Raw genomic sequence first — 27,504 nt, 5'->3', positions numbered from 1 at the left:
TGGAATAAAAAACTTCTCATTTAATCTTTACAATCTGAGGAGGTGGGTGATATCCTCCTCTTATGATAAAATGATGATAAAATTGAGACGTTAAAGAGGTTAAGTAACTTGCTTGAGGTCACACAACTAGTAAGAGGCAGGGCCCAGATTACTTTGGGTCTAGTGGATAGTAAAGTGGTTTTATTATCAATACTTACAAAGATAGAGACAGAAAAGCAAAAACTGAGTTAATAGCTGCCCTGTCAATGCCAGCACTGGGATAAAGTAGCAGAAATGCTTAAATATAACAGTACTGGGCATACGTTGCAAAAATCCTATGAGGTTCTTTTAAATTCTTCCTAGACACGGAAGGGTTTGGAGCATCCAATATTACCACAATCTCAATCACAAACTGGAGGAATTACCAGCGTAATGAATTCTCATTGCATATCCATTCTTTGCTATTGCTAGATGGACTTCACGTCAGGATAGAATTTTCTTCCAAAAGCAAGATGCACCAACTCGCTCGCAGGTTCAACGACAAGCTATACTCCAATCTCAACACCCCTTCCCCACCACCAATACCCAGGCGGCAAGTAGATCCTTGAAGGCAGGATTCAAAAGATCATCCCCATTGCCTCGCACGCTCAGATCCTGACCCCAATCTAACCCTTCCAGGCCCTTCCGCCCCTGTGCATTCTCAACAAATGCTCAACTCTGCGGGGTCTCCGTCCTGGGGGAGGTAGCCCTTTCTTTGGTGTTAGCAAGCGACCCCCTGGCCGTGTAGGTGTCGGAGTGGGACCCGCCCCCCGCCCAAGCGGAGGAGACCTCTGGGATCCCCGCCAGGTCTGGAGTTCGGAAGCTAGGCGACAGAAAACACCGCGGGCCCGGCGCAGATTCCAAGGCCAGCCCGGAGCGGGGCCTTCGCAGCGCGCGGAGGGAGCCACCGGAGGTTCGGCGGGTAGGGCAAGGCTCAAGGGTGGGGCGCGGCAGGGGCAGGAGGCGGCCGCGGGTGAAGCCTCAGAGCTAGCACACAATGGGCCGGGGCGCCAGGGCAGGAGCCAAACCAACGCGCCGCCGCACCACGTGGGCCGCAAAACGCGCCGGGCTCCCAGAAGCCAGCCAGCCCAGACCGGGCGCGGCGGGCGCGGCGCGGCGCGGCGTACGTGCGCGCACGCGAGCGTGCGTGAGTGCGATTTGCAATCAGGCGGCGCGGCGGACAGCCCCGGCGGCGGGGCGGGGGGAGTTATATTGCGGGGTCCTTCCGTGCTCACCCTGGTTCCTCTCGGAGCGGAGACGGCAAATGGCGGACTTCGATACCTACGACGATCGGGCCTACAGCAGCTTCGGCGGCGGCAGAGGGTGAGGCGGGCGTGCGCGGGCCCCGGCCGGGCGCGGGAGGCGGGCGGAGTCAGGGGCCCCTGGGCCGCGGCCTTCCCGCGCGCACAGCTGGGGCGGCGAGCGGTAGGGGCCCCGCTGGGCCGACTGAGGCCTCATAGAGGCGCCGGGAGGACTGGGGTCTGGAAATGGCGCGCTCGGGGAGGGTGCGGCACCGGTTAGGCTCCCCGGGTCTTGCTCGCGGGACAGATCCCTCTCTGTGCCACCCCACCCCGTCACCTACGACGTGTCTTTCCTCTGCCTCGGCCGTAGGGCCAGGCCGCAGCGGCGCCGAGTGCCTGGCAGGACGAGCTCCCGCTTCCAGCCCCATCTCCCAGTACGGCGGGGCCAGCGCGGGGCTGTGCTGCAGCGCGGGGGTGGGGGCCGCGGCCTGCCCCGCTCCAGTCCCGGTCCCGGCCGCGGCTTCCTGTTGTCAGCCTGCGCTGCAGGCCCCCTGGCCCCTTTCGCCAGGAGACCAGCGGGCTTGGTATGGTCGGAAGGCCGAGAGAGGGGCGATTCCCATCCCTTTACGGGTGTGAGGCTGGGATTTGGTAGCTGGAGCCCTGGAATAGTTCGATTCACCCCGGGGTCGGGGGAGACCAACCAGAACATACACATCATAGCATTGTATTTATCCTTTCTTAGATCAGAGTGCCTTGTTGACAAGTGCTACGTGCCTACTGGCAGAAAATGTTATTCTCCCTGGTTTCTCCAGACCTGGAGAAGGAATCGCATTTAACTTCGTTCTGATTCTGGTCATACACAGACTATATGTAATTGAGACACCTTGTTTAAAAGAAAGATCCCTGGCTAGTGAAGAAAAAGCTTATGGTGTTTAATTCCAGGAACCCGCCCTAGATTATTTCTTTGTAGACACAAGTTATCTCATACAGAATTTAGAAGATAGGCTATAAACATCTTGCCGTTTGTCAAGGGCACACTTGGCCTTTGTGTGATTTACAGAAAGGATTACTTTCCCAGGATAACACCACAATAGTACCTACTGAGGTGTCCAGTCTCCTGGGTTTCAATCCTAAAAGTGTCTTTGTTTGGTGAAGAATGATCTTTTAATACCTTGGTTTGGGAATGGCTCAAATAAAAGCTTGTTTGGGTGCCGGAGTGTACCCAGCATCATTCATGAAAGTTGGGGACATGGAAGTTGGGGGAGGTGGAGCCACCTGTTACTTCAAAGAATACTTTATTTACCAATAAAAAAGAAATAGATGTTGGATTACATGTAAAGTTATTGCCTTTGGGGTAGGTTTCTAGACATCAAATTTGTACTTCAGTCATCTCAAAATTTAATCACTAGGATTTTTTTTCTTTTCCTAGTTTCAAAAAGCATTTGGAAGTACCCAGGAAGACTCTTAAACAGAGTAGTTCAGATTAAGGCAGCTCCAAGGAATTTTAGTTGGTTTGGAACTACAGTGTTAGTCCAATTATACAGAGCCTGGGGATTTTTTATTATTATTTTTTAATTCTGCCTTTTGACAAATTTACCAGCTGTTCTGGTGACTAGAGGTGTTCAAGTTAGACTTTAGGTGGATATCAAATTTTGACAGTTGGAGTGCCTTGAACAATAGAAGTTGATCAAAAGTAAAATTCTGTTTTAAGATGCCATTTATTTTATCAGAATATCAGAAGACGAGGACACTGTTAGCCATTTGCCCAGATGTACTCCAAAAAGTCGTATAAGATGAGAGTAGCTGGCGTGATACATCTCCTAAGCTTCCTAATAAAAAGTCCCTTTACTATTAAGCACCTTCTGCATCTTACCTTCTCAGAATTTTCCACTTCATCTTCATGGAAAAGTACATAGGAAATACTGCTCAGATTGCCAAAAAGTAGTTTTAAAAACCTGTTGGTGAATTTGTGTGTTCTTTTAGGCGGTGTCACAGGTGAGTCAGGAAACTTCACAGAGGACTAGACATGTAGTGGTGCGATCTGTGCCAAAGCTTTCCTATTCCAGATGGTTAATGTTATTTTATCTTCATCAGGTCGGAAGTTATCAGTTATTGGAGTCTTTGAAATTTAGCAAGGTGATAGGATAGTTGACCAGGTACTCTTCAATGATAATTTTGAGTTTTGAATTATGTTCACATCAGTACACGTCTCAGTGCTGTTTGTTTATGTTCAGATAGAAGCTTAAGCATTATAGACGATTACCACCTATGGAAAGCTGGTCTTGTATTGCTTTGTTTGGTACTTTTTTTTTTTAATTTATTTTATTTAATTAATTTATTTTTGGCTGCGTTGGGTCTTCGTTGCTGCGCGCGGGCTTTCTCTGGTTGCGGCGAGCGGGAGCTACTCTTCGTTGGTGGTGCGTGGGCTTCTCACAGCGGTGGCTTCTTTTGTTGCGGAGCATGGGCTCTAGGCGCGCGGACTTCAGTAGTTGTGGCACGTGGGCTCAGTATTTGTGGCTCGTGGGCTCCGGAGCACAGGCTCAGTAGTTGTGGTGCACAGGCTTAGTTGCTCTGTGGCATGTGGGATCTTCCCGGCCCAGGGCTCGAACCCGTGTCCCCTGCACTGGCAGGCGGATTCTTAACCACTGCGCCACCAGGGAAGTCCCTGTTTGGTACTTTTGTAAGGCAACTGCTCTCTAGTCTAAAACACCTTAGCTAGATAAGATGTCTTAACTCTAAGCAACTTGGGTCACAGGTGAAAGGAATGGCGGGTTTGAAATATAGAGTCAAGGGGCTTCCCTGCAGTGGTTAAGAATCTGCCTGCCAATGCAGGGGACACAGGTTGGAGCCCTGGCCCGGGAAGATCCCACATGCCGCGGAGCAGCTAAGCCCGTGTGCCACAACTACTGAGCCGGCGCTCTAGAGCCCGTGAGCCACAACTACTGAGCCTGCGTGCCACAACTACTGAAGCCCACGCGCCTAGAGCCCATGCTCCACAACAAGAGAAACCACCGCAATGAGAAGCCTGCGCACTGCAACGAAGGTAGCCCCTGATCGCCAGAACTAGAGAAAGCTCATGTACAGCAACGAAGACCCAACGCAGCCAAAAATAAAATAAATAAAAACAAATTAATTAATTAATTAAAAAAAGAAGGGTCTTCTCATTAAAAAACAAAAACAAAAACTTGGGTTTTAATAATTATACATTCCCCGTAAGTTTATTTTGTAGTTGTGTGTAATAACCAGTATGGTTGTCAGGAAGCAATACTGAACAACTGCTTTATTTCCCCAGCCTATAGAGGCATGTCCCCTGCAGCAGAGGAGAGAACCAGGGACTGCATTGTTGCTCAGAAAGCAAGTCAAAACAAAATTCCAAATTATTAGGAGTTGATTGTATCATATCTTGAATGTATTTGGTTTTGCTCTTTGCTAAATTATCTTTGTGAGGTTCCAATTTTTCATTTGCCATTGACAATAAAGTGTAGAGTAACACTGATTTTACATTTTTAACTGCAAAAGGCCTTTTGAGTGCTTAACCTAAAACTAGCATCAATCCTGAGAATTAGATTGGAACTTGGAATTAGCAAGAATTGATATTGCTGAAATGGTACCTGCTAAAAATTGATTAAGCTACAAAGTTAAATATTCTTTATTAGGTTCCAGTTAGGGGATTTAGAATTCTAATCTTTGAGTCTTATAGGATTTAAGCTTGGCATCTCTAAATTTCTAAGTATATTTTAAGCCTTAAAATGGGGAAGAAAGTGTATAAAAGCTAGCTAGTTTCACTTATAACAGGATCTGTAAAGGTGTTGAAAGGCATAGTCTAAAATCCTGTTTACCTATCAAATGTCAAGTTGTTTGGGTTTATTGTCATACTTCTCTCCACTCAGTCTCCCAGTGCTTGATTCCAAGTCATTGTCCTCTTTGAGAAGTGTTGTTACCACCAATGCTTGGTTTTACCAAGAGATCTTTGAGATGTCAGATGTTCAGGCAGAAGCCCTGGCTTTACAATCAGGCAGACCAGAGCTTAAGTGTCCTCTTGGCTGTGTATTAGCAGTATGATCTGGACAAGTTTCTTTACCTCTCTGAGCCTCACTTTCCCCGCATATAAGATAGAAACTCCTCTATAGGGCTGTTGGGAGTATTAAATGAGATGTTAAACTGCAGCACAGTATCAGGTACATAAAAAATGTTTAATATTTGGTAGCTGTAGATTTATAATTTTTTAAAATTTATTTGTTTTTGGCTGCGTTGGGTCTTCATTGCTGTGCACGGGCTTTCTGTAGTTGCGGCGAGCAGGGGCTACACTTTGTTGCGGTGCACGGGCTTCTCGTTGCGGAGCACAGGCTCTAGGCGTGCGGGTTCAGTAGTTGTGGCTTGCAGACTCAGTAGTTGTGGCTTGCAGGCTCTAGAGCACAGGCTCAGTAGTTGTGGCGCACGGGCTTAGTTGCTCCGCGGCATGTGGGATCTTCCCAGACCAGGGCTCGAACCTGTGTCCCCTGCATTGGCAGGCAGATTCTTAACCACTGCGCCACGAGGGAAGTCCAGTTTATAATTTTTTAATTCTTAAAATAATTTCTTTGGAGCTAGAGTGGGAAAATTTCTGTTGAGGGTTAGATGGAGTGAGTTTTTATTTTCCTGGCTATATTTCTAAAGCCAATAAAGGGAAAGCTGTTCATTTTATAGGCATAAAGCATTTATAATGTAATACCATAAGTATGGTAAATTAGTACCAAGTAATTCATTTTTTAAATTTATTTATTTATTGGCTGCTTTGGGTCTTAGTTGCTGCGCACAGGCTTTCTCTTTCATTGCGGCGTGCGGGCTTCTCATTGCGGTAGCTTGTTGCGGAGCATGGGCTCTAGGCGCACGGGCTTTAGTAGTTGTGGCACTCCGGCTCAGTAGTTGTGGCTCGTGGGCTCTAGAGTGCAGGCGCATGGGCTTAGTTGCTCCGTGGCATGTGGGATCTTCCCGGACCAGGCCTCGAACGCGTGTCTCCTACATTGGCAGGCGGATTCTTAACCACTGCACCACCAGGGAAGTCCCACCAAGTGATTCATTCTTGTACATTATTGGTTTGTAACAAAATTCATGCTTGGAATATTTATTTATTTATTTATTTATTTTTATTTTATTTATTTTTGGCTGCGTTGGGTCTTCCTTGCTGCGTGCGTGCTTTCTCTAGTTGTGGCGAGCGGGGGCTACTCTTCGTTGCGGTGCGTGGGCTTCTCATTGCGGCGGCTTCTCTTGTTGCGGAGCACGGGCTCTAGGCACGCGGGCGTCCCGTAGTTGTGGCTCGCAGGCTCTAGAGTGCAGGCTCAGTAGTTGTGGCGCACGGGCTTCGTTGCTCCGTGGCATGTGGGATCTTCCCGGACCAGGGCTTGAACCCGTGTCCCCTGCATTGGCAGGCGGATTCTTAACCACTGAGCCACCAGGGAAGCCCCATGCTTGGAATATTTAAATGCTTCTGAGATTTCTAAAAAAAAAATTTTTTTCGCATACTTTTAAAATTTATATTTCTGTTTGAAATTAACCTTAGTGTTCTGGAAAGACTTTACACAAATTCAAGAAGTCTTCCCAGAAACTTGGAACATAGCAGAATGTTTGGCTGGGGGGGTGGGGGGGCATGAGGGGAGTCAGTCCTAGATCAGATCCACCTTCCAGTTTCCAGCTTCCGCTAGAAACTAAAGAGTGTTGGGCAGAAGACCATGGCATGCGTCTTTGCCTTTTCATCATTTGTGCAGCTGGTTAGACCTGCACACTCAGGGCACGAAGTAAGTGACCACTTGATTTTGACTGCACTTAACAGCTCTAATGTCTAAGTTGTCTTTTTAAATAATTGAACATCCTTGTTTTTTTAAAGTTTGCCAACCATATGATGGTTTTTAAAATGTTTTTCTTGATAGGACCCTCTGGATGTGCTTCAGTATGTTGATACTCTATTGAAAACATAGTACCTTCATTGCACTCCAGTATAGGGTAGATGTAGCTGGTGATCTCCCTCGCTCTGCACACTGTTCTCTAATTGAAATAATCAGTTGCATTTTTGGAGCCCCCCCCCACCCCTTTTATTATTTTTTTGGCCGCACCGCGCGGCTTCTGGGATCTTAGTTCCCCTGACTAGGAACTGAACCTGGGCCCTCGGCAGTGAAAGCAAGGAGTCCTAACAACTGGACCGCCAGGGAGTTCCCTGGAGCCTTTTGCATATCTGGCTGAGTAGAAGACAGCTCGTTTCTCATAGCTGCTTCTGTATTCACTCTTGAGGTAGGTTGTTTGGTTGACATACATGAAGAAAATCCAGCCGTACATAGGTAAGTAGTTGAAAGTGGGAGGACTATTTTAATAGCCTTTTCAGATAATTGTAGATACTCTTATTTGTGACTGTACCAAAACAGGTGGTAATTTCCATAAAGGTTAGTTGTAACAATAAACTTTCCACACTCTTACATTAAAATCCATAGATCTATCTTATATTTTGAGTGGATCTTTTGCTGTGCCTTTTTTTTTTTTGCTGTATTGGGTCTTTGTTGCTGTGCGCAAGCTTTCTCTAGTTGCGGTGAGCAGGGGCTACTCTTCGTTGTGGTGCGCGGGCTTCTCATTGTCGTGGCTTCTCTTGTTGCGGAGCACGGGCTCTAGGCGTGCAGGCTTCAGTAGTTGTGGCACGTGGGCTTCAGTAGTTGTGGCTCACGGGCTGTAGAGCGCAGGCTCAGTAGTTGTGGCATACGGGCTTAGTTGCTCCGCAGCATGTGGGATCTTCCCCGGCCAGGGCTCAAACCTGTTTCCCTTGCGTTGGCAGGCAGATTCTTAACCACTGCGCCACCAGGAAAGCCCAGGTGTACATTTTTTTTTTTGTAACATGATACTTTGGTCATTTGGAAAATACCAGTTCACTGAGTTATGCAGATCTTCCAAATGTTGAAGCATTTCACTATACAGTGTCAAAAAATCATGTTCATTAATGTCGCCATCAGTTTCATCAGAAAAATTTCAGGTATTGGGAGACTGTCAAGCTTATATTGATAGATAAAAGTTTTCTAAAATTCTGGTTTTTGCTTGAAAGCCTGTGTTTTGTCATTCGCAGCAGATAGTACTGTTAGTTTTCCTTGAAGTGGCAGACTCATTTCATTTACAAGAAAATGTCTATGTAGCATCCGAGTCTGAACCATAGTTTGTCAGTTCTTTCAGGTAAAAATGGTGTTCCATGAAAAGAATAGCTAGTTCAGCTTGTAACTCACTTGCAGGAGTGCTTTTCCTGGAGATAACCATGTACTTCTGTAAGCAGCAGAAGTGCTTCATTCCCATTTCGTAACAGGGAATATTTTAAAAGTGGGTCAGTATTTAATAAAATTAATCATTTTTACCACTTTATTAAAAACATTCTTTGCCAAAGGTGGCTTCTTTTTTTTTTTTGGCTGTGCCACGAGGCTTGTAGGATCTTAGTTCCCCCACCAGGGATCGAACCTGGGTGACAGCGTGGACTGCTAACCACTGGACCACCAGGGAATCCACCCCCCCCCGCCCCCTTTTTTTTTAATACTGCAAATGCATGAGTAATAGTGCAGTTTGGTGCCCCGGCCTGATTCATGCGAAGGCCAATGGCATGATCGGTGTAGGTGTTTGCTCTCATTGACTTAACAGGGATACTACAGCCAGAAAGGTTTGGCTCTGGGGGGGCAGAGCCAGAACCAAAGGAAGTACATTTTGGTGCTCTTTTAGAGGCCGTCTGAAAATGCAAAGAATTGTTACTTTAACTGATTTTCTGTTAATGGAGGAACCTCAGTATGGTCTAGATTGAGCTGGAATTTACCACTTGCTCATTTTACCTAATACTTAAAGAGTTTTTTAATAAATGTATTTACTATTTTTTATATTTTTATTTTTGGTTGCGTTGGGTCTTCGTTGCTGCGCACAGGCTTTCTCTAGTTGCGGTGAGCGGGGGCAACTCTTCGTTGCGGTGCGCGGGCTTCTCATTGCAGTGGCTTCTCTTGATGCGGAGCGCGGGCTCTAGATGCGCGGGCTTCGGTAGTTGCGGCTCGTGGGCTCTAGAGCGCAGGCTGAGTAGTTGTGGCGCACGGGCTTAGTTGCTCCGCAGCATGTGGGGTCTTCCCGGACCAGGGCTCGAACCCGTGTCTCCTGCATTGGCAGGCGGATTCTTAACCACTGCGCCACCAGGGAAGTCCCATACTTAAAGATTAATCTGAATATTTTCATGCATAAGCAGTCAAGACTAATATATCAGACCCCCATGTAGCCATTACTCAGTTTTTTTTTCTTATTGTGGTAAAATATACATAACATAACGTTTACCATTTTATAGGACTTCCCTGGCGGTCTAGTGGTTAAGACCCTGGGCTTCCACTGCAGAGGGCACGGATTCCGTCCCTGGTCGGGGAACTAAGATGATCCTGCATGCCACGCGGCACGGCCACAATTTACCATTTTAACCATTTCTAAGTGTACAATTCAGTGGTACTAAAGTTCACAATGATTACAATTCAGTAATCACCATTTCCAGAACTTTTTCATCGTTCCAAACAGAAACTCTACCCATTAAGCAAGGCTCCATTTATTTCACCGTTTTAATTTTATAAACATTTTTGCTTTTTCTGTTTCATCTATCTTCCCCATTGTGGGGAGGGAAATGAATATTTTACAGCAGAGTCTAGTGTAACGACCTGCCCCATGTACCTATTACCCACTGTTTTTTTAAGTGACCACTCCTATTTCATCTATACCTCCTTGCTTTACTCTCCTGCCACACACTTCTGGATTATTTTAAAACAAGTCTTAGATGTGACTGTCATTTCATCTGGAAGTACTTCAGTATGAGTTTCAAAAGTAAAAACTTAAAAAAAAAAATATGACCACAATATCATCACATCTGAAAACTCAATATAACAGTAGCCCAGTAAATATTTTGATTTCTCATAATTATCTCATAAATTCTGATGTACAACTGGTTCACTTAAATCAGGGCCAGACAACGTTTGCACATTTATTTGGTTGTTGTGTCTACTAAATCTGTTAATTGATAGGGTCCTCCTCTTTTTGTCTCTTGACTGTTTGTTTTTAAAGGATGTGTGGCTTTTTTGAAGGTACTTTTAATACACTTAATTCTGATACCTATCATGTGAGGTAGCAGCAAGTTAAAATTTGATATCGTTAAACAATTATTAAGTATTATTTTAATGCATGTATGTGTTTTAGTACAGGTTACTTGGGTTCTTATGACTTTTCAAATATTAAATGAAGAGAACTGTTAGCTCTGACTGAATGGTTTTGAATTCTAGGTTTTAAATGGTGGTCTATCTACGGCAATTTGTAGGTACCTAAAATAATTTACGTTTTAAAATAAATTGTATAGTTGTAAGTTACTTGTGGATCATATCAAATTCAACATTGCCTGAAAATGTGGTTTCATGTAGAATGAAATGGAGCTGGTAGTATGTGGAATGTCAAATCTCAAATAGTAAGTCTTCTATTTTGGAAGAAAAGAACCTATAAAGTTCAAAACTAATCCATAGAAATAGTTTACACCATACCTTTAAGACAGATTTTTTTTGTGGCAGTATTTCTGAGGACCAATAAGTAGCTTGAGATTTAAGATTTCATTTCCTCTGAAAAATCTGGTACTTTTTTTGGCTGCATTTGGGTCTGTGTTACTGTGGCAGGCTTTCTCTAGTTGCAGCAAGTGGGGGCTACTCTTCATTGCGGCGCGTGGGCTTCTCATTGCGGTGGCTTCTCTTGTTGTGGCTCACGGGCTCAATAGTTGTGGCTTGCGGGCTTAGTTGCTCTGTGGCATGTGGGATCTTCCTGGACCAGGGCTCGAGCCCATGTCCCCTGCGTTGGCAGGCAGATTCTTAGCCATTGCACCACCAGGGAAGTCCCAAATCTGGAACTTTTGGATTGAGTAACCTTTTTCACCCATATGAAGTTATTAAATTACTAAGCCCATTTCTTTCCTTTCATGTGTGGGAGTCCAAAATTTTAGTTCATTATGATAAATACTTTTTCCCAGTAAGAAAAGGTCCCTAAAAGACTATGTAAACCAGAAGTCCCTTTCATGTTCACTATTCATCTAAAACAAGGCTTTCAAACTGCCTGTTGTGTCCTGTTGGGAGATGATGAAATCAACTTAGTGTGGGTCCTGGTAAGCATCTTTTAAGGTGAAATAGAATAGAGAATAGTGTGCATTATACTATGAGTTAGTACTGTTGGCAAGCTTTTTAAAAATTAATTTGTGTAGTTAACATGCAGGAATGTATGCATGTATTAAGTTGTGATGTAAAATGTATTCCTTGTTGTTGTACACAGCCTGAAAATTTTTTGAAAAATACTTAAGTACGTAATTGGGGATGTCATCTGAATACATGTAACCCTCTTTTATAATCTAAATTTTTTTCCAAATAAGAGTACCCACATTGGTGAAGAAGTTACTGGCAACCCTAAAGTAGTTGGTAGGCCTGTGGCTTCATTCCTTCCACCCTAAGTCTCAGATACTGTAATCGTTCTGGAGATAAAGCAGTGAACAAGACAAGAGTTCCTGCCTCAGAACAACTTTGCATTTCTCTGCATTGCTTTTTATATCTTACAGATGTGATTAAATTATTAAGATCCCATTCACAGCAGAAAAGAGCTCCTTGAAATAAGGCTCATTGAAGAATTCACCATAGACACTGCTCCCTCCCCAGCCCCAGTGTTTACCAGAAACTTTCAGAGGCTTTCATGCACATCCTGTAGTAACGACAGTTGTCAAGATAAAGGGATTTAATTTTGAGTGCTAATTGTTGAAGGCCTTGGAAAATACATACACTTAGAGGAAGATCTACTTGGAAGTGAAGGGTCTTTAATCCAAGTTCCATTGGGCTAGTTTTTTAAAACCTAAGTTACAACTAAAATGTAATGTGGCATCTTGGATGGCATTCTGTGACAGGAAAAGGACATCAGGTGAAAGCTAAGAAAATCTGAATAAACTGAACTAGTTAGTAATGAATTAGTTAGTAATGTATTGATATTGGTTCTGTGATTGTAACCAGTGTATCTTACTAATGTAAGATGTTAATAGGTAGTGTAAAATGGTGTTTATGAAATAAGGGCTTGGCTTTTGAGAGCCTAACCTTTTTTGATTATTGTCTAGAAACCAAGTAGGTTACACATTTTGATCTTTCTGCATGCTCAGAGGATTTTGTCTTTGTTGCTTACTTGCATTTTATTCTCATAAAGGCAGTCTTACTGTGATTTTATGTAGGATCTAGGATAGTGCCTCAGGCCACGTGATATATGCTAATAAGCGTTTCTGGGTGGCACATGAAAGACCAAAGTTGTTGATCAGCCCTAATGAAACTAACTCAGTTATCACCTAGAAGTAATAGAGGGAGAGCACCTAATGTTCCAAATACCAAAGAGAGGTTAATACTCTATAGTCATGGTATCTTGGCACTGGTCTTAAAGTTTTAAGAATGACAGCAACAGTACTTAAATTCTGTATAGTTTCTAATGCACCTAGAAATCTTCGTAAAATTGTTGTCCAGAAATAATAGCATGTGGCCTTCATTTTTTATTATCTTTCACACTTTGGAAGCAAGTCTTGAGCACTTAATTTTGTTTCATCCACTTACTGACTAATCCCAGCCCTAAGAATCTCTTCTCTTCTTTTTTCTTATAGTTGCCCTTCCTCCAGTCTCCTCTCACTCCTATATATCTTTGCTTATTCACACATTATCATCTTAAGAGTTCAGTGTTTTGTCTGCTGCCTGGAAAATAGAGTCCAAGTGCCTTTTGCTCCACCCTGCAGAGACAGTGCTCGTCACTGTCTCCTGAATTTTCTGCAGTCTTTTACTTGGGATGTGATTTCTCCTTTCTAGATGCCTGGACCCCCTTAGCTGAATTATCAGCTCCTTGAGGGTAGGAACAAGTCTTAGGTTTGTGCCCTCAGTATGGTGCTATGTATTTAATAGACATTCAGATACTTTGTTGATTTGAGTGAAGAAACGTGATTTGTCTGTAACTCCAGGTGTGATTTTGGTCACACCTGGAGTTGAAAGTTGGATTTCCTAAATGACTGAGGATGTAATTATTACTTTAAAACTTTCGTATTTTTTTTTTTAAATCAATAGACTGCCCCTATGTGCAGCAGTAATGAGCGGGCAAGCCTATTGCTCGGTGGGAGCGATATGGCCTGGGCGTTTGCAGCACAGCCCTTCAGGTCTCTTTTCTGAATTGCAGGGTGGTGGGGAGGGGGAGGTGTGTGCCCAGGCCTGCAGCTTTGCCTCATCTGTTGCCTGCTTTACATCCATGGCTTGTTAGTCAACCTCCTTCTGTATGAGCAGTGTATCCTGTAGCGTGTTTAATTTATCCATAACACTTTAGAATTGTTATTAAACTTTTATAAAGCAATCAGTCTCTGAAGTGTTTTTATGGTCAATTTCAAACTCCTTTATAACACAGAAATTTGAAATATTTATAAGTAACAGATGAGAAAACTGAGGTACAGAGGTGATTTGGAAGAGGTCCTACACCAAGCTAAGTAAGGTGCCAGGTGGGTCTTCTGTGTTTTTAACCTGTTTTAGAAAGTGCTTTCATGTAACATAGCTTATTTAGATAATAGTCCCCTCTAAACTTAAATTAGTGTCAGAAGTATCTCATAAGAATTTTAGCTCAAAGAATTTCTGATATTTGACTTTTTTATTTGATTGGTTGATGACCGAATGTATCGTTTTATTATGTCCATATGCATTCTCTGGGGTTTGTCTTCTTCAGCCTTGTCTCTCAAGTTGCTGGCACACTGTAGACTCTTCATAGAGTGAATAAATTGATATCTACCCGGCTGGCCCCAATCCCACTGCATTGTAATGTCTTCAGTGAACTACTCAACGAAAAGCTAAAAACCACTCAAGTCCTGTAGAACTGACCACATCAGGTAGGGCAGTATTTAGGACTGCATCTGTTAGCCTTGAAAAAATCTGGAGTGTTAAGCCACTGGCAGTTTTGTGAGGCTAGGGTGAAATGAGCAAGTTGACGGGCTTGGGTTAGCTCTTTCCACATCTCCAGCTCTTCAAGTACTGCTTGCCTGAAGCAGGATTCTTGTATCTTTGCAAAGCCAGAGCTGGCTTCTCATCCTGCTGCATTCTTGCTAGTGCCCCCCTCAGTAGCATTAACCTGGGCAGCGGTCCTTATCAAGGCTTGCTTACGTGGCTTTCTGTATTCAGTCAGAGGTCGGTTGACCCTATCTTTTCAGTCCTCTGTCCAGCACCCCACAGAAGTTCTCATGTGCCCTTTTAGCAAGCCTGCCTACCTCCATTTTCTTGATTCATCAAACAGACACCTGCCAAATTTATCATTTCTTCATCCTCACCTTCATGTTGAATTTTTAAAAAATCATTGTAGTCCTTTGCTTTTTTACATATCTATGTAAATATATACACAAACATGCATGTATGCATTTACAGTTATTTATGTTTTATATGTGCTACTCAGGTGTAAGCTACTCCAGGACGAGGGGCTGTTTTCCACCAGATGTTTAATAAATGTTGAGTAGATGAATTTAAAGTTTTTAATTATAGTTGGTCCCCAGTTTTGACAGTTTTCCAAGTGTTTAAACTGTATTTTATATGTTCAGTACCCAGTCCCAAAGAGTATCTTACTGAAAATATTTTAGGTTTTATGGGGGTTTTTTTGTTGGTGGTGGTTTTTATGGTTTTTGTTTTTGTTTTTTTTTTGGCTGCATTGGGTCTTCGTTGCTGCGCGCGGGCTTTCTCTAGTTGCGGCGAGCGGGGGCTACTCTTCATTGCAGTAGTTCCTCTTGTTGCAGAGCATGGGCTCTAGGCATGCGGGCTTCAGTAGTTGTGGCACGCAGGCTCAGTAGTTGTGGCGCACGGCTTAGTTGCTCCGCAGCATGTGGGATCTTCCCTGGCCAGGGCTCGAACCCTAGTCCCCTGCATTGGCAGGCGGATTCTTAACCACTGCGCCACCAGGGAAGTCCCAGTTTTATGGTTATTGAAATGCAAAATAAGTCACATTCACTTGTAAGCCTATTTTTCTGGTATTAGGACAGAATGCAGGATTTTTCTGTTGGGAAGCAGCAGTTCTGAGTTAATTAAACTTAAAATTTTTAGCCATCTAAGAATTACTTCATAGCCTGGTTCTTCTAAAAAAAAAAAAAAAGCGTTGTCTTAAAGATTGATATTTATTATCAAATATTTGAGATATCTGGAATTTGTGTCAGGCAAGATGTGGAATTTCTTTCATGATATTTCTAGCAATATATGAATTTTAAAAATCAAGTTACTTTCGAAGACCTGGTATTAATATATATTCTGCCAAAAGAAAGGAAGGTTGACTTTAAGCATATTTTTGACTGACGTGAGGAGACTCTTTTGCTTTAAATGTCTCTTAAAGAAAAACAACACCTCCCCCTTTTAAATTTTTTTCCTCCTGTGTTCTGCAAACATTTTATTTTGAAGTTTTTCAAGTCTTCAGTAAAGTTGAAAGAGTGCAATACAATGGACACTGGTAGATGTCACAAGTTTCACACTTGCTTTATCTTTATATATTCGTGCATGCACACATGTCCTTTATGCTGAACCCTTTGAAAATAAATGACTGTCCTGACGCTTCACTCCTAAATACTTTGTCTCTCCTGAGAACAGAGGCATCCTACTAACTTCAGTACCAATTAATCACTCCTAAGAAATTTAATGCTAACAATAATATTTATACTCACCAGATTCAGATTTCTCCATCTGCTTTTTCTTTTATGGCTGTGTGTTCCAGGATCCAAAGATCACATGTAGCATTGGTTATCATTTCGTTAGTTCCCCTGCCTTTTTTGTCTTTCATGACTTTTACATATTTGAAGAATCTGTGCCAAAATAGAAGGCACATTTAAATTTCTCCCATTATTAGTGGTACCAAGTTCAGTTATCTGGTTACAGTAGTGACTGGCAGATTCATTTTACCAGTGTCTTGGCATCCTTTGAGCCTTGCCTGAATCAGTCACTACTACATTGGTGGTTGCAGAGTAGTGGTTTTCTAATTACATGGTTTTCTAATTTCCTCCTACATTTTTTAGCTGACAGCCTTATTGATGTAAAGAAGAGCTCCCCTTCCCATTCATTAATTTAGTAGACTATCTATTAGAGCAATGTAGGTTCAGAGCAAAATTGATGAGAAAGTATAGGGTTCCCATATGCCCCCTGCCCTCACAAATGCACAGGGGCACAGCTTCCCCTGCTGTCAACATCTGCACCAGAGTAGTACATTTGTTCCAATCAGTGAATCTACATTGACAATGTCATTATCACCCAGTGTCCATAGTTAACATTAGGGTTCACTCTTGGTGTTGTCCATTCTGTTCTATGGGTTTTGACAAATGTATAATGGCCACATTTATTTTTTTGTTTGTTTTTAAAATATTTATTTATTTGGCTGCAGTGGGTCTTAGTTGCGGCACGCGGGATCTTCAGTTGCGTCATGCAGGCTCTTAGTTGCATTATGCGGGATCTAGTTCCCTGACCAGGGATCAAACCTGGGCCCCCTGCGTTGGGAGCGCGAAGTCTTAACCACTGGACCACCAGGGGGAAGTCCCGTGGCCCCGTTTGTTTGTTTGTTTGTTTATTTTGGCTGAGTTGGGTCTTCGTTGCTGCTCATGGGCCTTCTCTAGTTGCAGCAAGCGGGGGCTACTCTTTACTGCGGTGCGCAGTCTTCTCCTTGGGGTGGCTTCTCTTGTTGTGGAGCATGGGCTCTAGGCGTGCGGGCTTCAGTAGTTGCGGCACATGGGCTCAATAGTTGTGACTCGCAGGCTCTAGAGCACAGGCTCAGTAGTTGTGGCACACGGGCTTAGTTGTTCCGTGGCATGTGGGATCTTCCCAGACCAGGGCTCGAACCCATGTCCCCTGAATTGGCAGACGGATTCCCAACCGCTCCACCACCAGGGAAGCCGGTCCCATTTATTTTTAAATTATCTATAAAACATTGTAAACCTCAGGTCTTAGATGGCAGTTATTGTGGTCATTGTTACTCTACACATGTGTACTATGTGACAGGCAGTGTATGACGCACCATATGTTATTTCTCAATAATTCAAGGTCTATCTTAGTATTAACCCAGTTTTCCAAATCAAGCTTAGAGAAATTGAGTAACTCCTCAAGGTTATATGGTGGAGTAAGTATGTGGTAGAGCTCGGATTTAAACCAGGGCCTATGCAGATTAGCCATGATACGGTGGAGTCTCAGGGTCCTGCCACTTTTAAGCTCGGTAACCGTGGACAAGCTAAACATCTCTTGACTTAGCTGAGGAAATGGCATTGACGTTTAAATGAATTAGTAATATGCACCTTGTATGTGAGGACCCAATGAGGTACTGCATGGGGGAGTGGAGAGTAGTATGTACAATGCATAGTACTTGCTGCACAAAATCTAAAATTTTTATTAGAGCTTATTATCTATAATCAGCAAGAAACAATTGTATTGTGAATGAGTTAAACTTCAACTTCAGGGTAATAAGTGGACACTCCATTTCAGTGTGTGTTAGTATTATTGGGTATGAAGGAGGGCATTGGCTTAGGTTCTTTTCTCCTATTCTTAGTGAATAGGAGAGAACCACTTGTCTGTAGGAGGATGTTATATTTGGATTCGATTCTCCAGGGAAAGGTACGTTCACATAGATTCTGTGTTTCTGTGGACATTTCTGTCATCCAGAAATAGGCATGTTTTTCATAAATATTTTGGAATACTGTATTATTTCAAGGAGATGTTACTGTATACATTATATAGGATTATTTCGCCTGGGTGGTGTGGCTTAGTGGGAGACATTTTCCTTGGCCCTCTGGGGCAAGAACACATGGGCAGAGTTGAATCCTGTCTGTTTCCCCTCCTAGGTCCCGTGGCAGTGCTGGTGGCCATGGTTCCCGTGGCCAGAAGGAGCTGCCCACAGAGCCCCCCTACACAGCATATGTAGGAAATCTACCTTTTAATACGGTGCAGGGCGACATAGACGCTATCTTTAAGGATCTCAGCATAAGGAGTGTACGGCTAGTCAGAGACAAAGACACAGACAAATTTAAAGGTGAGTTTGGGGGATTTTTACTGTGCATTATTGTAAGGGGAGGAGGGTCTAAACCAGAGGGCTCTAATTATGAAAGTCTTTCAATGAAAGTGTTCCGAACATTTGCCTAGTCCAAGTAGTTGAAGTAAACATTTATTAGCGCTTCAACGCATAGGCCTTCAGTTCTATTTGGGGGGGAAGATGTTTTATACATAATCTAGTTTGTAGAAATATGTGGCATATGCCCAAGTAAATCTGGCGTTTGCCTGACCTATATAGCAATTCTGTCTCTGCCAGAAAGGGAGTTACCAGGAAAGAAATGAACAGATAAAACTTAGGACTTTTCAGGTGCATATCACCTTGGCCAACTCATGCATTTTTAGGGAGTAGTTTTCCTGTAATTAGTTTATTATGAAGTCCCAAAGGTAACCTAGTACTCGTCACTGTACATTTGTGACTTCAGAGCATGTGTTTAGCGAAATGATTGGCTCAAATTTCAGGTAAAGTTAGTGTCTGTAGGTTAGTCTTTCGGGTTCTTGAGCAGAGGAGTAAGGATGAGGAACCAAATGGGCATTATCGTCCGACTTCCACGGCTTCCTGAAGGCAAATGTGCCCTGTATCGAAGTGCATGATGCCAGATACAAGGGCATTTGGTTTGCTTTATTTACCCAGAAGTACATCCATGAAAGGCACACAGAGGCTGTGGGGCTGTAGAAGAAGCAGGGGTGCTGCTCAGCAGAGCGGTTCCGTAGTTTTGTTGTTCTGAAAGCTTTCTGACTTAAGAGCCTGGAGCCTTGTTATAGTAAGTGATCGAACAGTGGAAAAAAATGTATCAGTTAAGCTTGGAGCAGTAAGTCCCGCTGCTAGGAAGCGTTAGGAATTCAAATGTAAGGGGAAAATGTGTGGGTGAAGCCAGCCTTTGGGCTGAGTCAGTAGCAGCAGAGTTTGTCTCATAGAAGGGCATCTTTGGTTTCGGCAGCTGGAGTGTGAGATGAGTGGGAGCTCTGGAGTGACTAGGCTCTTGTTGCCTCTTTGAACTTGCAAGTGGTTTTCTCAGTTCTTCTAAACATTGAATCCACTTAGGGCAAAAGGCATGGATGGGGAGGTGGAGTATGGGTTTGGGGGTGGAGGACGGGGAACTCTACAGCCAAGCAGTACATTCTTTGTGTAAGCAAATGGTGAACAGGAAAAGTTTGGACCCAGGCTTTAGAAGCACTTGCAGTCTAGTGGGCTTTGAAGGTGAAGTGTAATCGTCATACAGAATGGGGATGGGGAGGGTGGTAATACAGGGTGTGGTGTGAGCATACGGGGTAGGGTGTTTAACCCAGATTTAAACGAGACGGCAAGGAAAGGGCATGGACAAGAGTGTTGCAGGTAGAAGGAAAAGCTTATTCAGAGGTTGGAGGTGAGAGAGAGGGTGTGGTTTCTTCTGTCTGGAGTGTCCTCTGCTTACAGGCCTGTGTCAGAATCTAGCGTTAGAGACTCAAGTTGTCAATAAAGCATGCTGCACCTAGGCCAGCTGTCTTAAATTAATTAGCATCCTGAGGAGGACACGCTTGTGGCCGAGGGTATGTTTTTTTTTTGTTTTGTTTTGTTTTGTTTTTTTTCCGAGGGTATGTTTTTTCACTTTGTAAAACAAATTTTATACCACCTACCTGAGTAGTAAGTAATGGCACCCTCAGCCTGTTCCATCAAAGCGTGTTTGGTATCGAATTTGAAGTCTGTGTCTTAAAGCCCCTGTTAGGTTATATTAAAGTCATTCAGAAGTCAGAACTAAAAGCTCTTCAGTGACCCAAGGAAGGTTTTAATATTATGGTTAAAACATAAAGCTTTATAAAAACACAGCTACTGTTTCAGTACCTATTTGATTAGCACTTTCTGACAGAATATAATTAGGAGGGGAAAAAATATAAGAGGGAGGAATACCAGTCAAGTTCTATTTATTAGAAAGTAAAATATGCTCTTTCAGGTTCTGCAAGTCTCCTGCCATCTAGATGCAACAGAAGTGGTAGTTATGATGTAGGGAAATGGTACAGACAGGGATCCCACCTTATCTTTAACCCGGAATTCCTTGAGGAAATCGGGGTTTGTTATCTCTTACAGGATTCTGCTATGTAGAATTTGATGAAGTGGATTCCCTTAAGGAAGCCTTGACATACGATGGTGCAGTAAGTATATTCAGGTTTTCTCTGTGGTGTTAGTAGTTGAGATTTTTTTCTTGCCAGTACTTACACAGTGTTTTCCACTTATTAGCTCTTGGGTGACCGGTCACTTCGTGTGGACATTGCAGAAGGCAGAAAACAAGATAAAGGCGGCTTTGGATTCAGGAAAGGTGGACCAGATGACAGAGGTGATTGGTTCTTCTACAACTGAACATAAAACTTACTATATGCCCACTGATTACAGCTCTTAAAGGTTACCAGAAGAACTCTATCTCATAGGTCTGATAGGTGTTTATGAGCTTTTAAAAACGTGTAAAATCTTAGAAAGAATGGATGATGCTTCTGCAAGCCTGGGTTTTTTTTCCTTCCTGTTGGCAGCAAAAACTCTTATAATTTCATTGAACTTCCCATCACATGAGTTGTACGTCTTCCCAATGAATTTTTCCATGTTTGTGCAGCAAGGTAATGATACGACCTCAACTTTATCTTTTTTGTGTATCCTCAGGAATGGGTGGCTCTCAAGAATCTAGAGGTGGATGGGATTCCCGGGATGACTTCAATTCCGGTATCAGTATTTAAAGTATCACCACTTACCCTTTTCAGTGGCCTTGCTGCTGTTGTACATTTCTTGTGAGTAGCCCGCCTGGCCGGACTACTTTAGTTCCTTTCACAAATGAAACTTTCCTAAAAGGTACCCAGGCATGCAATAAGCCTCTGTTAGAACCTCAGTGTTTGGGGTAGGACTTGAAAGCTTCCACATCGTGGGCAAGTTGGACTGATCCGCCTTATTTTGTTACCTTTTCTTAGTCTACTGTTCTTATATGTGCCTGTGTCTCATGCTGAGTCTTTCTCAGGGTTTAGCCCAGGGGAGCCCCTTGATGGTGCTTGTGTGTATGGCGTGAATAGAAGTACTATTTTTTCTAGAAGTCGGAAGGTTCTAGAAGCTTACAGAAAGCCTCATACTAATGGTTCCTGGTGGCTCCCTCTTAGATGGTAATAGGTAGTCCTGATGACCTCTTTGTTTCTTAAAGGGCGTGGAGCCCCTATCCCTTAAGTGGACATAATCCACTTTATCATTGCTTTTCTTAACTCATCAAAGCATACCAGTGGGTGCCTCCTTGTGTCGACTCAAGAGGTCACTTTGCATGCCAGGTTTTGAAGGGTTGATCTCCTAAACATTTCTTCATCTCTTTACTTGTTTTTTTTTTAATTATGAAGGTAATTCATACATGGTAAAAATGTCCATTGTAACCATAAGGTAGAGAATGAAAAACAAGTCTGTTTTCTTTCCTATAAACTTGAGATTATCTCTGCACTTGCCACCACATAAGATGAGATCATTAGTGCCCGCCCCCCCAACACCCCCCCCCCCCCCAGTCAAAACAAAAATCAGTAGAAAGTAACTGGTAAGTATGGGAGGAACTGGTCTTGTGAGTCGACATTTTTTAAAAGTTCATTCCAGTACTGCGTTAGCTAAACAGATTACTGCTTATATCTGTTGAATAATTTAATTCCTAAAAGTCCTATAGCCAGTCAGAAATGAGCTTATTCATAAAAGTACAGTATAATCCAGTAAACCTGTAATTTTATGTATAAGCTGGTCTCTGATTGAAAAATGCAACAAATGTCATCTCAAAGCCACCTCGGGTGTAGTAGTTAGTGACTTGACGAGTGGTGCTCTCCAGTCTGCCAGTTTTGCATCTCCTAGAACCGGAGAAGTAGCACAGTGAGCTCACAGCTTTGGAGGTTACCAGAGAAACTGATGTCTTTCTACTACTGGCTTAGCTTGGGCTTTTTTTACTCTGAAACAAGACATACAGTGAACATAGAGAAACTACCTTGCCACCAACCAGTGTAAACTACAGTGTTTTGGTGATAATCTAAAACCAGCAGTGCCCACATGGTGGGGTACGTACGGCCTATATACATGATTTGTATAGGTAGACCTTTTTTACTCTTTAGAATAATGCCTTTTTTTAAATGACACACTCTCATTGTAAAAAAAAAAATTTTTTTTCAAGCAATACAAAAAAAAATACAAAGAAGAAAACAGATAAGACAGTCCCTGTCAACCAGAAATAGGCAGTGTGTTTTTATTTATTTTTTATCTTTTTTTTTTTTTTGGCCGTGCCATGCAGCATGCAGGATCTTAGTTACCCACTAGGGATCGAACCTGCGCCCCCCTGCAGTGGAAGCGCAAAGTCTTAACCACTGGACCACCAGGGAAGTCCCTAGGCAGTGTGTTAAACTAAACTTCGTAAAGAAAACTCAGAAGATTTTCATGAATAGTGTGCCTCCTAGAAATCTGTCATCAAACTTGATGAAAAGATAATTGTTAATGTCAAACCTTGCTTTTTTTTCCCCCCTCATAATCTTCTCATCGCTCATATCATAAGAGTTTTGAAATGAGGTGGTCACTTGATGTTAATGTACACTGGGTTTTGGGGGGGTTTTTTTCCCCACTATACTTTGTCTCATGAACCTGGACAAAGTAGCAGTTGTGTTTATGTGCCTTGTCAGTGTGGGTGTGAGCTGATTTGTTTTATGCTAAACACTGGTAGCAAAAATTAATCTCATTAAAAGGGAAGTAACTTTACTTTCATAATCAACGTGGAAAGGTACACACAGTTTAGTTTGGAGGAAATGTCAGGTTAAATGTTTGAATACTAATTAAGCCTGTTTAATGAATGGTGTATCCTCTCTGGTTGATAGAAAAGATTTTGTAAAGAAACTTATACTTGATTATATGCTTCCAAAATGGGTTTTCCCCCAAAGCAGTGCTCCTGTTGGTCTAAACCTTCTTAGAATTGTTGTCATTACTTGTTTTGTTAAAATTGAAATTGTTCGATTTAGTCTCTGAACTGAGTTTCAGATAACTTGATCAATTTACAAATTCCTTGCTACCCTTAAAGAACAAAAAAACCCCACCATTGCAGATAGTTGATTCTCCATATTCAACAGTAGTTAGGTTCTTTAAAGCCACTGCAAACACCAAATTGGCGGATACTGAGCCATCGCTCATAGAGGAAATACACAGGCTCCTGTGAGCCTCTGGTCATATTTCTGTCAGCCATTCAATACATAACCTTGCTTTATGTGTTTGTGTTTAAAGACGCCTTGTTTAATATATATAGTTGATTGATTAACAATGAACTCATGGCCAACAGCACTGTAACTCATGCCTGCATGAGGCTTCTCTAACAAGGCACATCCCAGCCTTGCACTTAGCAGTACTAGACAGCACTTCAGCATGATGTTTGGGTGCTGTTTTATTTTAACCGCAAAATCACTAACAAAAAGCACAAAAGAGCAGAAAGCCTGGCACTAAATAGATTGTGAAAAGGACGCTTGTTTACTGTTTGAGCTGAGACAAGGCAGAGTGTTGGCTCGTTCAACCTCAGCTGAGAATGTATGTGTCAGGTGACAGATGTTTCACTGCTCTGTGCATGTCTGAATGACAGCAAAAGGCCCCAAGTATTGATTTCAGGGTTACAAATAAATTTTGGTGAGTAGACGAATTTGCAAACGTGAAATCTATGAATAATGGGGATCAGCTATTTAGTAGAAGAATATTTCTCAAGCTCAGGATCCTTCTTCAAGGATAAGTTCCTACAAAGCTTTGAGCAATGGCACTATCCTTGGAGTGAGTAAAAATAGTCACCTTCAGGAGCTTAAACAGAGGGGGCAAGCTCATTTGTTTAATTACAGTCTTATTTCTTAAATTTTTTCTGAAAGTTAAATAGGTTATACTGTTAAAAGGTTAATTATCTTAACCTCCCCCCATGACTTTCAGTTAAATACAAAACTAAGGCTTACGGTTCTTAAAATATTCTTCACACTGATGAGAATTGCAACTTACTTTTTTTAATATAAATTTATTTATTTATTTATTTATTTATTTATTTATGGCTGCATTGGGTCTTTGTTGCTGCGCGTGGGTTTTCTCTAGTTGCAGTGATCAGGGGCTACTCTTCGTTGCGGTGCGTGGGCTTCTCATTGCGGTGGCTTCTCTTGTTGCGGAGCACGGGCTCTAGGCGCGCGGGCTTCAGTAGTTGTGGCTCGTGGGCTCTAGAGCGCAGGCTCTGTAGTTGTGGCGCACAGGCTTAGTTGCTCCGCGGCATGTGGGATCTTCCTGGACCAGGGCTCGAACCCATGTCCCCTGCATTAGCAGGTGGATTCTTAACCACTGCGCCACCAGGGAAGTCCAAATTGCAACTTACTTTTAATTCTAAATCAGATGCAGTTTACTTCTGTTGGTAATTATTTTAGCGGATGCACAAACGAATGGGGGAAAAAAACCCTTTGCAGCCAGAGGAGGTGTGGGTTGGGTCTGCGGTTCCTGCTCTCTGGCGCCCTCCCTGGGAAGGGAGTGGGCCTGATCACAGCTTTTTTTACACACAGGTGCTTTGCTTTTAGAATGATCCACACCCGAATCGCAGCAGAAACAGAAAAATGGGGAATGTCACCCAGAGGTGACTTTGTATTTTTATTTTGCCTTCATATCTAGCTTTTTTCTTTTGATTTTGTGTTCTAAATTGTAACTTCTAAATTTCAGGTTTATCTTTTTTAATAACTGTATAGATTGTATTAGAAAACAATAAAATGTGCTTTGAGCATTTTTGTTTTAAGCCATATTAGAATATTATGGACTTTTCCTGCAAGCTAAGAATTTACAGCTCGTTTATTTTTCTCTCCTAAGATTCTTTTTTTATTTTAGAAGTCTGTTAGCATTGAAATTACCCAACAGATTCACGTTTGGACTCATTTTGTATGCACTTTTGATGCTGGACAAACTAAAGAATTTAAAATTAAACTTAATTCACACAAGCTATGTTATCAGCTTTGAGACAGTAGTTCAAAAGATAATTCAGTGTCATCTTCCTCCTTCAGGCTTCAGGGATGACTTCTTAGGAGGCAGGGGAGGGAGTCGCCCAGGTGACCGGCGAACAGGCCCCCCAATGGGAAGTCGTTTCAGAGATGGCCCTCCCCTTCGAGGGTCCAATATGGATTTCAGAGAACCAACAGAAGGTATGACGATAATGTGAACGTGTAAGTGGAGCTCTGGAGGGTGTCTTCTTGGCACATTTGTAAGCCATGTTGTGTTTCCCTCCCCCAGAGGAAAGAGCACAGAGACCACGGCTCCAGCTTAAACCTCGAACAGTTGCAACGCCCCTCAATCAAGTAGCCAACCCCAACTCTGCTATCTTCGGGGGAGCCAGGCCCAGAGAGGAAGTCGTTCACAAGGAGCAAGAATGAGCTTGCGGTTGGGAGGGAATGGGATGTGGGGGGAGTTCGAGCGAGACCACAGCCTGGCTGGCCCCCCAGACCGGCAGTCCTGCAGTTACCATTCCTGCGCCTGACCTTTGTCCTCCTTTCTTACAATGGAAACACAGAGCTTGTGAGTGCATGTCAGCAGTTAACAAGTGGTTTTTAGTACATTCTTGGCTTTGCCGTATCTACCTAGTGCCTGTTTTGTGCTTTTTTTTTTTTTTTTTTTTTCCTCCTGCCACTCCTTTCCTTTCCTATTTTCCTTCTGTCCTTTTTCCTTCCAGCATGTGAGTTTCTCTAGAGGGACAAAGGCAGCTGCCATGCGGGAGTTCTTTATATTGAAGTGCTGCTTCATTTCTCTCCTTTGCTTTTCTGTTTTTCCTTTAGCCACACTGGGCGTTTCCTTTGATTTTTCTCAGCGACCTGCATGTTGAGTTCTGTTTTGCTGTGGCTTCCAAGAAAAAAAACAAGTCACAAATTGGATAGCATCTTGTTTTTATTCAGCTGTGATCAACATACAGAATTTGGGACACCTTGCTTTCAAAACAAGGATAAAATATCTGTTGATCTTTGCAAATTCCTTCCTGTAACTATTTATAGATCGTTCTGACTCCATTACTCCCTCCCCAGATGGGAGAATAGGCTCACATTTCAAACAGCAAAACCTAAAAGGATAATGTGAACTGCTGGTGGGTGTGCACATAGGAGATAAATTGAATACACTGCTGTGTTCACATGCTTTATTATTGCTCTTCCAACACCGTGTCCAAACCGGTTCCCTTCTTTCACCGGCCGTTTTAGAGGCTCGTCTGTGGCTGGATATAGCGAACTGCTCTCTAGTTTCCTTTCTGCTGGCTGCAGAGGTGCTTCGGGCACTGCAGGTGGTAGCGCAGTGCTGGGCTCACTTCGTAGTGCGGACGCTGCTTCCTCTCAAACCCCTGTTGTCGTGTGTTCTGCATCACTCCCTGTGTTTATCTGTTCCCTGATACAAGTAATAATGAGATACTGCGCTTCCCACCATCCCTTAATTTTAGAGTGAAAGAATGGGCCTAGAATCTGGCACTTTACTCTCGTTCACTTGATGAATTGAGAATTTGACTATGCAGAGCTGTCAGATAACTGGTAGGTGGCTTGAGGTCACTAGTTCTCAGCTTTAGGACGTTCACTCCCACATACAGTGTTCAGCACTCACCCAGGCTAGGCAGCAGCTTTTGAGCTTGAACACCTCTGTGTGAACAAATTCTTTAGCACCCGAGTCCCACTTCATCCAGTTGGGAGCAGTTTGGGGTCAGCTAGAGCCCCGGAAAAGAGAGACCCTCACCAGCATGACTGGAGGGCCGGGGGCAGGCTGGCCCACGCAGTGTGCTTGGAAGGTAGCTCCTCGCCAGCTGCCATCCTCGGCTTCTCTTACTTTATCACCAGGTCTCAGCAATTTACAGAACTCTCCCTCCTTTCCTTCCTTCCACCTGTCATCTTTGCTTCTGAAATAAGAACCATTTGTGTAACACCAATACTTACCTTAAGAAAGACATGCATTATGTGGTTGTAATCAAACCTGATGCTTTCAGATGACCTACTTACATCTTCAGTGTGGAAAAGATTAAGAACAAAACAAATTCATCTAAACTTCTGGGCAATCCAGTTGACTTTTAAATGTAAGAATGGAATTCCAAACACCTAACACGTTCAGCTATATGACAGAAAGTAAATCTATGGATATGGTATTTTGTGAATGATCTTTTAAATAAAAGAAAACCTTACGTAATATTTAA

At 43.0% G+C, this 27,504-nt stretch overlaps 1 protein-coding gene across 3 annotated transcripts; it reads left to right on the top strand.

Annotated features, from left to right (window-relative positions):
• The first annotated feature begins 1,181 nt into the window (after positions 1-1,181).
• On the top strand, positions 1,182-27,504 carry EIF4H (eukaryotic translation initiation factor 4H). 3 transcript variants are annotated; one of them, XM_068565351.1, is made up of 7 exons: positions 1,190-1,341; positions 18,136-18,323; positions 20,406-20,470; positions 20,556-20,652; positions 20,970-21,029; positions 25,355-25,492; positions 25,581-27,504. In XM_068565351.1, the coding sequence occupies exons 1-7, from the start codon at positions 1,283-1,285 to the stop codon at positions 25,718-25,720; spliced, it is 747 nt and encodes a 248-aa protein (XP_068421452.1). In that variant the 5' UTR covers positions 1,190-1,282; the 3' UTR covers positions 25,721-27,504. The 3 variants fall into 3 exon arrangements, with proteins under 3 accessions (XP_068421454.1, XP_068421452.1, XP_068421453.1); XM_068565353.1 differs by lacking the exons at positions 25,355-25,492; positions 25,581-27,504 and adding an exon at positions 24,866-24,972 and having other exon boundaries at positions 1,182-1,341; XM_068565352.1 differs by lacking the exon at positions 20,970-21,029 and having other exon boundaries at positions 1,192-1,341.

This window comes from Eschrichtius robustus, chromosome 16, assembly GCF_028021215.1.
Source record: "Eschrichtius robustus isolate mEscRob2 chromosome 16, mEscRob2.pri, whole genome shotgun sequence".
NCBI classification, from domain to species: domain Eukaryota; kingdom Metazoa; phylum Chordata; class Mammalia; order Artiodactyla; family Eschrichtiidae; genus Eschrichtius; species Eschrichtius robustus.
The sequence above is the reverse complement of the archived record's forward strand: the minus strand, read 5'-3'. Positions and strand labels throughout refer to the sequence as shown.